This window comes from Sturnira hondurensis, unplaced genomic scaffold (assembly GCF_014824575.4).
Source record: "Sturnira hondurensis isolate 20B ecotype Veracruz unplaced genomic scaffold, ASM1482457v3 Scaffold0013063, whole genome shotgun sequence".
Lineage (NCBI taxonomy): Eukaryota > Metazoa > Chordata > Mammalia > Chiroptera > Phyllostomidae > Sturnira > Sturnira hondurensis.
In genome coordinates, this window is record NW_028085694.1 from 3111034 (window position 1) to 3123664 (window position 12631).

At 47.3% G+C, this 12631-nt stretch overlaps 1 protein-coding gene across 1 annotated transcript; it reads right to left on the reverse strand.

The window, feature by feature from the left end:
* Nucleotides 1-290: 290 nt before the first annotated feature.
* Nucleotides 291-3200, reverse strand: CCN1 (cellular communication network factor 1). Its single transcript, XM_037060937.1, has 5 exons — nucleotides 2898-3200; nucleotides 2401-2614; nucleotides 1695-2051; nucleotides 1353-1564; nucleotides 291-1237 (listed from the first exon to the last, which is right to left on the reverse strand). The coding sequence occupies exons 1-5, from the start codon at nucleotides 2964-2966 to the stop codon at nucleotides 935-937; spliced, it is 1155 nt and encodes a 384-aa protein (XP_036916832.1). The 5' UTR covers nucleotides 2967-3200; the 3' UTR covers nucleotides 291-934.
* Between the last annotated feature and the right edge of the window lie 9431 nt (nucleotides 3201-12631).

A 12631-nucleotide genomic window follows, 5' to 3' on the forward strand; every position in this document is an offset into this window, starting at 1 on the left:
AATCACAAACTTGGCTTCAGATTCCTTCTCCTGCTTCTCAATGCCTAGTGTTCAATGCAGTTTTTTATGCAGACTATTTTAAATGCAAAAATCTTCCTTTACTGATGATATAAAAGCAATCGCTGTCTTACTTTTGTAGGTTATTTCCCTGCTCTCTCCCAAGTACCCAGAACAGACCCTGGCACTGAACAGACACTCAGTAAACCCCACTCAAATAATTGCATAGACAAGCTAGAATAACTTCGGGCAATCTCTAAAAATATCAAATGCCATACACTCCGATATTAGGTAAATATTTCTTTATTAAATGATTAATTCCATAAATAAATTCTTTTCACTGAATATAAAATTAAAATCATTTACAAATTATTCCAGTATTACATTTCCCCACCCTCCCCAAAAGCTACATTTTGATAAATAAAAACATTCAGTCTTAAAAACACCTGATTTCTGTTTGCAGTTTAGAGTGCAGATAGCTGCCTCTCACGGACACTCACAGAGTGTCCCGTTCAGGAGGGGATGCAGCCCCCTCCCACTTGTTTCTGTCAGAGGACGAAGGCTTTAACTGTCTCAATAATCTTATTATCTTTTACAGTCGCAGAACGGAAAGGGAAAAAGCCTACGGGAAAACACGCTTACTAAATAATTTACAAACAGAAAACAGAACATCATCAACACCACACGCTCCAAAATGAAGCAGTAACATGTGCTCCAATATTATGAAGCGAAGTATTTTCCAATTGCGGCTGCATTAGTGTTGTTCATCCACACCAGCATACCTGGCAGTTTCAAAATACCTTAACACTACTCAAGAATGAGCAATACATCCCTTCTACAATGAGTCCCTTCACCCCCACCTCCCCCACCCATGTCTCCATGATTCTGGCACTCTTCCCCCGTTTGTCCGCCCTTGTGCTGGAAACCCAGGTGGCATTTAGTCCCTAAATTTGTGAATGTCATTGAACAGCCGGTAGAAGGGAAACGCAGCCTCGCTGGCATGCGGGCAGTTGTAGTTGCATTTGCAGGACTGGATCATCATGACGTTCTTGGAAAACATCTCCCCGTCTTCACAGCGGAAGCGCATCTTCACAGTCCTGGTCTGCAGGGGCGTGCAGCATCGGCCATCCACGCAGGAGCCGCAGTACTTGGGCCGGTATTTCTTCACACTTGAACATCCAGCGTAAGTAAACTTGACTGGTTCAGGAGATTTCTTGGTCTTGCTGCATTTCTTGCCTTTCTGTAAGAAAGATGAGAGAAGACAAGTTAGGGGCAATGGTTCTCTTTCTTGGAGGAGAGGTTGACACCTCACCCAGCTCCCAGGGAATAGTCCACCTGCCACCGCAGGCACTTACTTTTAGGTTGCTGTACATCGGCTGTCCACAAGGCCGCACTTCACAAATGCGGGTTTCCTTCACCAGGCGGCATTCAGGGTTGTCATTGGTGACTCGTGTAGAGATACCAGTTCCACAAGTCTTAGAGCACTGGGACCATGAAGTTGTTTGAACGATACATTTCTGGCCATGTAAAGAAGGGTTGTATAGGATGCGAGGCTCCATTCCAAACACTAAAGAGACAAATAACAAGGAAGATTTCTCAGAGGCTTACTGACAACAGATTCAAGTCCTCAGTTCTACAGAGCATCAAACTAGGAATGTATTTCAGTACTGTGTTTTAAGGGCTCAATTTCAACTTACCCGGGAGCTGCTTCAGGGAGCCACCTTCTCCAAATGCGATTAATTCATTGTTTCTCGTTAACTCCACCTCCGAGTCATCAAACGTGGGCCCCTTGCCCAGGAAATCATCGCTGTCCTCCATGGGGTCCTTGGCACGATCCTCATCACAGACCCACTTCTCACAGCACTGTCCAGAAACTTTGACCAGTCGAGGGTTGGGACAGCCCAGGTTGGGGAGAGAAAGTTCTTGGGGACACAGAGGAATGCACCCCACGGCACCATCAATACATGTGCACTGATGTTTACAGTTGGGCTGGAAACTTTCCCCGTTCTGGTAGATTCTGGAGTTATATTCACAGGGTCTGCCCTCTGACTGAGCTGCAAGGAGCACCAAAAGAGAAAGGGAGAAGAGAATCAGGTTAAGATTCCGAGCCATGGCCTGAAACTCATACATATTTTCTGCTGTTAAATTCAATTTATGGTAAAGTTCCCTACAATTCCCCAGAGACTCCAGACCAGAACAATAAGTTAGTCAGGAATCACTTTTCCGTATGCGCTTTTCGTTGGGCCCAGACACACTGAATTGCATTCCAGACTGCTGAAATCATGTGCCTTTCTGCCAAGCTACCAACAACAAAGCATCACCATACATGGTCTCAAAATTACTAAACTTCTGGACTACGGGGACTATTATTTTTTTAAAGGGGCCAAACCACAAGCATCTTACCTCTGCAGATCCCCTTCAGAGCGGTGGAGCTGGCGCCGAAATTGCATTCCAGCCCCTTGGTGTGGTCGCAGGGCTGCGTTTTGCTGCAGTCCTCGTTGAGCTGCTTGGCGCAGACCTTACAGCAGCCGCAGCCGTCCCAGACCAGCCCGACTCCCGGGGCGCACTTGGGCGCCTCCAGGGGGCAGTGGCAGGCGTCGGGGCAGGTGGCGCGCGCCTGGAGGGGGAGAAGACTCGCGTGAGACTCGGAGCAGCGAGCAGGAGAGCACCCAGGGGCGTCTCTGATCCCGTCCAGCCAGCCGGGCCACTCCGGGCAGGGCTGTGTCGGCCAGGAGGCCCCAGACACATCCTTACGGGGAGTTTAAAGAAAAAGCTACCCTGAAACGCCCCCAAACTGTTTAATCTAGGTTTGTTTTTTGTTTTTTCCCTGCGGTGGGCAATCTGGGGAAAGGCCAGGGCTCTGGGAGAGCAGACACGGAAGGGGAGGCAAAAGAACTCACCGCCTTGCCCAAGTGGACGATGAAGACGACGATGAAGGCGACAAGTGCACTGGCCTCGAAGAACCTCATTGTGGCGCGCAGGAGTCCAGGCAAGCACCGAAGCAAAGACGCCAACACACCGGTGCGCTGTGTACAGACACTGCGAGGCTGGGTCGGGGCCGCGGGTGAGGTGGGCCGGGTGGCAGGGAGGCGCCGAGCCGACTGCGGTCGTCCTTCTGCGGAGGTCCTTCCCGAGGAGGAGTGGCGAGCTTGGACACTTCTCCGGGGCGCTCTCGCTCGCGGTCTGCTCCAGCGCGCAGAGCCCGCCTCTTATACGGGCCGGCCGAGGCGCCGCGTGTTGCAGTGACGTCGGCCCTGTCTGCGCGTTCCAGAATTCTCAAACATCCCAGGAATGCGGTTGGCGCGGGCTTCGGCCAAGCCCCTCCCCCCGGCTCCGTCGCACCTTCCCCCTCCTCCCCCCCCCTTTTTTTTGGTCCTGGACCCAAGAAAATAATCTTCCGTTTTTCCACTTTAAATAACGACTTGTATTGGGAAGAGCTCTTTTGGGGGGTGAAGGGGGGAGGGATCGAGGGGGGCGAATTCAGAACCTTGCCTGGACTGGGAGGTGGGAGGACCTGAGAGGGAGGAACAAAAGTCGTTCTGTTTGGTGATGCCGTGATGACCCGGCAGCCTGGGAAGCCCTCAGCGGGGAAGGCAAAGAGCTCTTTGCTTGTTTACAGCGAAGGTGAGAGGCGAGTTATCTATGGAGAGAAGCGGAGGGGGAAGGGGCAGCGTGTCTCTGAGCCATTGATCCACTTGTGGGCTTCATAGAGGCGTGCTCGGATCCAGTCCCAAAGCTTTGGCATGTTTATTAGCCGAGATAAGTGTATTGCAAACTAATACTCGCAGTGGCATTTATGAATGAGAAGGGGAGAAAACCAACTTCCCCCTTGTCTGGCAAATTTCCAGGCAGAGGTCTTCCCTCTTCCGCACCCCCCCCCATCCCCCGCGCTCTTCCCTCCCCTTTTCGGTCTGTCGTACTTGTTTGTTTTTGGAGGTTCCCACTTTAGTTCCAGCCCACTGCCTGGGTTGGAAGTCCGAGAGGAAACGAACGCAGGGAGTTGTCCGGCAGACTGCCTTACACTTCCTCGCAGATGCGGGAGCCCCGGTGGGCGCTTCCAGCTTCCCTCCGCTGGCCGTGGCGGGAGGCAGTGCACACTCAGCAGTCAGCCAAGCGGAAGGGACCACCGTGGAGTGCTTTACACTGAGCGCATCACCGGAATGGACTGCAAGGCCGAACCGGGTTCCAGCACCACTGAGCCCAGTGGAACTCTGGAAATAGACTCCTTAAAGCTGAAAGTTTTGCGGAATTTTTAAATCCTTTCCTTGGGACCACTTAGAAACCTCGCAGTTCAAATGAATTGTAATGCTTTTCGCTCCAAGTACAGAGAAATAAGAGATTTAGGATGTAATACTCTGTCATAAAAATGTTAGCAGATTTTAAGATTATATTTTATCTGTAACACACTGAGCGGAAGACCCCCCCCCCGACACAAAACAGTTTACTTTAACAGCATCAGTATCATTAGTGTTACTGAAAACTTTCCCTTAAAGTTGCTAAAATGCCTTCTTGTTGTGATTTTAATAAAAACATACACAAGTGATTGTGTCTAAGCCCCTTTTATATGTGGTTTAGGAGAACTGCATGTCTCTTTTTGCTCTTTTGTGCATTTTAATGTTTAGGGTTGTTCAGGCTTCATAATTTAACACTCTTGCTTAAAAAGGTATTCGGTGCTGCCTTCTCTGGGATAGAGAAGCACATGCGAAACTATTGCAATGAAAACATTCTCCAATGAAGAGAACTAGCAGGAAGGAGTTAAGTTTCATTCATTCAAAAGTGCCCTCTCTGAGGCTTTTGCTAGAGAAAGTGGGATCTCTAAGACTTTGGTGGGAAGGTTTGTCTTTTCAAGACAATATATTGTCAGCTGTTATGCAAATAAAGCAAAGAAAGTCTGGACCCTATATTGTACCCAGGTAAATCCATCAGTTATTGTTTAGAAAAAATGACTTTTCTTCTGTTAAGAGTTTTATTGTTGTTCCTTCTTAATGAAGTGACTGGGATCAGGGTGAGTAGGGGCAGTACGGGGTGGAGAGAGTGGTGGAAAGAGAATAGATGGAGAGGAGTGTTCCTGGCTTCTGTTGTGGTGTCTTTTCTATTTGACTTCATGGTTGTAAGTATTTCCAGATGGTGAATCAGACACCAGACGTAACAATATTTCCATATTTGGGTATAGCAGTAGCCTGCGTTTTTAACATTTTTCTGCCTGTTATCCGACCACAAAGCATTCTTGACAACTTCAAATGTTAAATATAGACTTAACTTCTGTTCCCAGAGCAGGAAATTCTTTGGAATTCCTTGTTTTTCACGCAATCTGTCTATCATGATTTAAAATAAAATTACAGTGGATGATCCAACTGGCCTGTGTGTATATCTTCTTCCCTTATTGAAGCAGGGGTTGGGGGTCAGGCAAAGAGATTCAGTTTGCTGCATAGCATTCAAACACACCATTCCAAGGATTCCTTTAAAAGCCAGATTAAAGTTTTCTGAAAGGGGTGTGTGAGTCTGCCTCTGGACTTTAACTAGCAAATCTTGGAGGATGCTTTTGAATCAGAGGAGAAACCTAGAAAACCCTATGGTCTACTGACCATGTGATGTGGGCCGTGTGTTGTGGGAGGGGGTTGGGGGAGCTGTAGCAAACAGGGCCAGGAGGTGGGGATCGGAGAGACAGAAGTAACTTAGGCGCGCAGCCTTTCCATATACTATGTTCTGGTGCTCCTGGCAGTAAAGCAAGGCACCAGGAGAGAGAAACAGCAGTTCCTCGTGTCCTGCCCTAGGACTGTCCAGAAACCCCAGACGTCCTGTCGCCTTCTAGCCTCCTCTGCAAATCAGTTCGCGTTGACAGAACAGAGGGAAGTATGCAAATGTCTATGGGTATGTGTTGCTTTGGTGCTAATTCTGCGTGGCTCTTTTGCTCTATTTCCTCCCTCCCTCCCTGTACGGGTGCCCCAGGAGGGAATAAGGAGCTGCCTTGTTTCCCTGGGCTACAAGGCTCGGAGAAGGGGCTGCTTGTCTTCTGCAGCGCCTGGCTTTGGGCTGAGCGGTGTGGACGTCTCTCAGCCGCTGCTGCCAGGGAATTTTAGGTCACCAAAAGAAGGCTTCACTGTCTGGCGGTGACTGAGAATAATAATCACCTTAAACTTAATGACTCCGGTTTCCTAGCTCTGGACCAGTGGTTTTCAAAGCTGAGCGTCTCAGAATCACCTGGAGAGCTGGTTAAAGCATGGTTGCTGGGCCACATCCCAGAGATCTTATTCGTTACGTTTCTAACAAGTCTCTAGGTGACGATGCAGCTGCTGGTGCGAGGGATCACGCCCTGAGAACCACTGCCTTGGACGACAGGAGTGCTTAATACTCGCCTGAGCGCCTTGTCTGACAACGCCACTTTTCACACTCCTTAATGAACAGAACAATTTATGATGACTGTGAAAGGTCACCTTTAAGGTGGCGCCCCGCGCCGTCCCTTTTCTCTCCACACACCTCCAACCTCTCACCACCACCCGGCGGGTGATCGAAGGGAGAGCTGGAGGAAGCCGGGATGGCGGGAGGTGGGTGGCAGACGCTCCGGGTGGGGGCTCGGGGCTGCAGCCTCCGGGCGCCCTCCGCCGCCTGCCGCCCGCCGCCCCCTGCTGGCTGCCTGGCCCGCGCGCGCCCGAAGTCGCCGCTGTTGCCTTGACACCAGGTTTCCGGCGGAGCAGGACGTTTCCAGCCCCAGCCCATATATGGCGAAAGTCTTTCAAGACTCTGTCATCCAGCTCCCGGGGGCGGCGGCCGCAGCAGCGGTCCTAGTTTCTGGCCAGACATCGGCGGGGGGCCACCGCGTTGCTGAAAAGTACCCACGCGGAGGGCTCGGCCGCCGGGCCCAGGGTGCTGTGACGGCCGGCACGGAGGCCCCCGGGCGACCCCTGCCGCTCAGCCCCCGTCCGCACCCCTGCGAGGGCCGAGGGCCGAGTCCGCCCTGTGCTGCGTGGGAGGCTGGCGTGGAGAGCGCCGGGCGGATTGTGTCACTTTTCCCCGCCATCCCGCTACGGACTGGCCTTCCCAGCGGGGCGTCGAGTTGCCGGGCTGTGCCAGACCTAGAGGGTACGCCCAGGCGCAGGGGCATGGGCGTGTGTGTTTGTCGGAGGGCGGCGTTTGCTCAGACGAGGAGTCTTCCCGAAAGCGGGAACAAGGAACTGACTCTGGGAAGAAGTCCCAAAGGGCCTGGTCCTAGTATCCCCAGAAGAGAAAGATGCTAGAGCTGGATCTTGGTTTCTCTTGGTCTCCCTCAACCCCTCTCTTTTTTGCATCAATAAGTTCCGTGGGTGGGGGCAGAAGGCACCTCAGGATAGGGAGCCCGGGCTCTGACATCCACTAACCTGCTACCTTCGGTAAGCTGTTCTTTCTAGACTTTACATCCTGCATCGGTAAATCGGAAAAGGAGACAGTTTGGTTGTAAAACTGGAGCAGTCCCCTTAAGGGCTAAATCTCTTGCCATCCTCTCCTAATTAATGACAGAAGCAAACACATAGGGTTCACTCTATGTCAAATATTGACACATTTAATTCTCCAATGGCCCACTGAGGCCGATGCTCCTGTCAGTTAATACCCTTTTCTATCTAAATGAAGAAATGCAGGTGAGTGATTAGCCAAAAGGCACGGAGTAGGTAGCATAACTGGGCTAAGGCATCTTGGTTCCCAGGGGCCTTGCATTCAACCAGGGTACATACTGCCTACTCCCCATCTCTTCCTTCAGATGTTCAGACCTTCCCCTCTGCTGGAAGTTTTACCTTTGTTTAGTTCTATCACAACTTACCCAGATATTCCAGGGTAAATGCATCAGATAGAAAGATAGTTGATAAGTTAACTAAAGCTGTGCTAACCTTGGAGAGTTGCCTGATGTACTGGATTCTGGAGGAGGAATGAGGAAGGTATGTTCCGTTTTCATAGAAAAAGACTTAATGCAAAGAAGTTGACATAGTGGACTTTGGGGCACCTTGTCAGGCTGATAGGGAAGATATTTGGGATCTTTGAACTCCTTCTTACACTTCACCAGCCACACTGACCAGGCAGTTCCTACTTCTGGAGGAAGACTTGGCTTGTTGAGAACTGCTTTTGTCACTAGATAATATTTTTAATGTCACTTGACATTCATCAGTCCCAGAGTGCCTGTTGGCTAGATATGCTTTGAACACGTTTTCTCCAACTATGTGTTAAGTACAATTACCCAGGTATCTGAGTACACATTGTTTTTCCTCTCTGAAGGCCAGATTTATTGAGTTTACACTACATGTCATTGCGGTATGGTAAGCACTAGTGACAAAAAAAGAGGGCTTTAACACTGACCTTCTCCTTGAGGTTTCTACAGTCTGTTGCTAGAGTGAGTACAATGTGCTGTGGGTTCACGTCTCTGCATGGGGAGTGAGGATGGAAGTAATCTGAGTTTGAAGAAATGAGTAAGAATTGGATACTGTGGAGAGCAGCTGAGACACAGGGAACAGAGCTGCCACCTTGCATGATGAGGGTGGCTGGACCACAGGATTACTTGTGGGAACTAGCAAAAGAAGTCATTCTGCAAATGGCTTTGCCTGCCATGGCACTAGGACTCTGCCTGCAGACAGTGGGAAGCCGTATGGTGTTTTGCCTGGCTTTCCTTATCTGTAAGATAATAGGGTTGCCCCAGCTCGGGGGACATGCACTAAAGGGCTCACAGAGATCAGCCAGATAATAACATGCCATTTCAAGGATTAGTGCCAGCTAACACTTGACCTCAGCTTTGGGGAGCCATGGGGACAGTGGGGACCACCCACTGGGAGCTAAGTGGTTGGTAGGTGAAAATGTAAGTCTGGCATTTGACTATTTTCTCATTTTTAAGAGAAACCACAAGTCTGAATTTTTATGTGAAGTCTTTAAATTTTGAACCTGTTGGCAACTAATGAAAACAATGTTAAAATGCCACCTAAGTCAATAGTAGGAAAACCAAAGAAGACAATGCCAGGGGGCTGCCAGTTGTGATGGCCACACTGAATGTCTCCAAGAAGTGTCCTGCTCCAGCACTGTCACTCTCAGCCACTCATAAAATTTCAGGGAATAGCACCTGAGGCCCCATTTAATTGTCAAGTTTAATTTAATTGGCTAGATTTTCATACGTTTTAGAACCAGGACTACCACCTGACTCATTTGTAAGAGCTCATCAACAAAACTGGAATAAGCATCTTTCCTTATTTTTTACTTTACTCACTCCCCAAACACTATTCAGTCTCCCTCTTTCTTTTCTCCCTGAGTTTATGTTGTAAGCAGCTGGCATTGCCTCGGCAGCATGACAGAAAACAATTTTTTGAGGGCGTTCGTATCCAATAGGAACTATATCTGTTTATTTGCTCCACCTGGCATCTGTCCACAGGAAGCCAGGCATTTCTAACCCCCTTACCTTACAGAACTTCTTGTTTTGTGATACCACATAGCATAAACATTTCATTGGAATGGACCGGAAGGCACCTCTCCCACTCCACCCTGCAATCCATCTTCTAGACGTGATTGAGCAATATGAAACATATTAATTATAAGTCACTATCAAACGGGTTGGCATGAGAGTCAAGAGATTAAGAATTAACCTCTGCCTCGTATGTTTCATTTCTAAAGATACCTGTCTCTTCATTGCCCACTTAAAACCACACGAACTGTATTCAGCATTTAGAAAGGATTTGATTTGGCCACAGTATGTGAACACTCAGATCTTGCAGAGAGATTGAAGCCAATTATTCGTGCCAACTTTTTTGGGTTTGAGGATTAAGGATAAAGGAGGATTCTGGCAGTTGAGCTGATTGTGTGAAATAAGACATAAGATATGTTTAATGCTCAGCAGGGTCCTTGACACATAGTAAGTGCAAAATAAACTACAATTGTCTTACTGCTAAGCACCACCATTACCTTCACTTTTACTGCACTTAGCATAGAATGAGCTAGCCTTATTCCCTACAGAATATTCTATATTCTTTAAACTAGGTGAACTCTAATTATAAAATCGTTGGGCAAATGGCATATAGATGATGTAATTTAAAAGATTCATCCAGAAAGTACAAGAAAGAAAGTATTCAGATGGCCGTGCTTGTCCCAGGATTGCAACTTTGCCTACAGGCAGTGGTAAGCCTACAGGCAGTGGTAAGGAGATTTTGTCTTGTTTTCCACATCTGAAAAATAACGGGTTCTTTCAGTTCAGAGTTCATGCCCTCAAGTGCCCCGGGAATCAGCCAGGTGCAAAATGGTTTGCCTGGGGACTAATGCCAGCTGACACTTGGCCTCAGCACCCGAGACTCCTGGGGATAGTTATGTGTATGGGGCCTGGGTTTTGCCTATGGAAGACTGGGCAGTTAGTATATATAGATGAGTTAAGATCTCATCTACTGTTTATAAATAACCTTGTAGGGTATTTCATTTTCATTTAAATATTGAGAAAACTGAGACTTAGTTGGAATCAGGAACACATGCAAGGGCACAGAGCTGTCAAGGTAGAGCAGCGTCTGTCTCTAGAGGTCATTTCTTTTGAAGGAGAACATGGTATTTGCCCTCCATGAACTCTGCCTTTTAAGTTTAGGAACATTCCCTCAACTTCTCATCTTTCCTTGATTGTGAATGTCACTTAAATATCTTTCCAAATGTGTCTCAAGCTTCTTTGTGTTTTCATTAATTACACACCCCAGTTTCTCCACAACAGTCTGATAATGAATGAGTTAAATAATAAAAGAGGGTTTCTTCCTCAGTGACTCTTGCCTGAGCTTGTTCCTATTTCCTCTGAAGAAAGAGATGCGTCAGACCTGAGGAGGGACTTAGAGATTGAGAGATACTTCCACCTAACAGTCATCAGCACAGATTTTGTTCCCTGAGGCAGATGGATCCGCCACCTCCCACGACCTTTGGTCACTCTCACAACAGCTACCACGCACAGAGCCCTCCAGGCACTCACCAAGAATGCCCTGTGAGTGCCTTCCGAAAGCCATCCCCAAACTTGGATGTGGGGGTGGGGTGCCCAAGGTGATGGTGATGAATGAAAAGCACGGTGCAATTGGAGGTTAGACCTAGGCATTTCTTTGAAATCTTTTACCCTTCTCCTTTAAGTTCTGGCTTTCAAAAGAAAAAAAAAGCTGATTTTAAACAGTGAATTCTTCTTTATAGTTGTTCTGCCCTTCTCTTTTTTTTAATTGAGATTGCAATATATAACATTATATTAATTTCAGGTGTACAACATTATGATTTAATACATGTATATACTGTGAACTATCACTGCACATAATTACAATTTTTTTGTTGTGATGAGAATTTTACAACCCAGTCTCTTAGAAAAGGTACAATACAGTCTTATTAAGTATAGTCACCATGCTGTACATTATGTCCATAGGGCTTGTTCATTTTATAATGGGAAGTTTGAATCTTTTGATCACCTAAAAAGTCAATTCTTAAAGGACAAAGACAATAGGAGCTCAGTGCTTGAAACTTGGGATTCTTTGAGAAATGCTGCTGAGGGAATTACTTACAAGGTGGGAAACACATAGTAAAGCATTATAGATCCTGAAGACAGATGGTCCAGTTCAATCCTGTAAATATGACATGTATGACAGGCTCCACATTAGGTGGTGAAGCAAAGGGGAGTAATATCTAAACTTTGCCTTCACAGCTCTCGTAGCCTATAGGAGATGCAAATGCTTAAACAGATTAATACAATACAGTGGTTGATACTCCAGGTACAGTGCAGTTAAATTGCTTTGGGGATACAGACAAGAGATGTCTAACTCAGAGTCCCGTCCTTTACAGATGTGAGGTCTTGTTGGATTTGTATATCTTGATCGAAGGGATGGGGTGGGTCAGGCACAATCCTTCCCTAACACACCTTCCCTTTGAAGTTGGCAATTGCAAAGACCACTTGCATCTTCGTGAGGCATTAGACACCACCTGAAAGTGAGAACCTTAGGATGAGCCTTTTAAAATGCATGATTATAGACCCTTTGGCTGCTCTCGGAAGTTCCTATCACTATAGCTTCTCCTTTCTGAGGAGCAAGGGAAGGGAACTGACATTTATAGGGCACTGTCACGAGCCGGATGCTTTATGGGTTATCTCACTTAACATTCAAGAGAATCCTCTAAGACGAGTATTCTAATATCTTTTAAAGCTCGAGAAATAGGAGTTCAGAGAAGTTAAGCAACTTGCCCAAGATAAGACAGAATATGACCAAGCAAGGATTCTAACCCAGAACTGACTCCAAAGCTGGTGCCCTTTGTATATTTCTATTACACTGTCCTGAGTCCCTGACCTTTGAATCCCTTTGTGAGTGTTTGTTCCTTTTCTACTACTGTTTTTACTGTTACCACCTTGCGTTTATAGAGCCAGCCCTTTAGCTTCTCCTTAGCACTTTCACAACATTGAGATTGAAGTCTTTGAGCCACCAGTGAGTGAAAATCAGGTGCAAATTTACGTTAATTTGCACCTGATTGGATCATTAGCATCATGTTGACAACATCCTCATCACCATTATACTCAGAGAACAGGCTTGGTGATAATAAGCCCGCACTTCCAGTTGCTTCTTTGCTAGGCACTGTGTAGAATGATTTAGATGTATGTGATTTCTGTTTTCTAGGGACAAATGGCAGGTTCCAGAAGATGCGG

Coding starts and splice junctions, on each gene's coding strand:
- CCN1 (XM_037060937.1), bottom strand. CDS start 2,966: ATGAGGTTCTTCGAGGCCAGTGCACTTGTCGCCTTCATCGTCGTCTTC. Junction 1,565..1,694: donor CTCCCTGAAGCAGCTCCCGG/GTAAGTTGAAAT, acceptor TTGTCTCTTTAG/TGTTTGGAATGGAGCCTCGC. Junction 1,238..1,352: donor CGATGTACAGCAACCTAAAA/GTAAGTGCCTGC, acceptor TCTTTCTTACAG/AAAGGCAAGAAATGCAGCAA.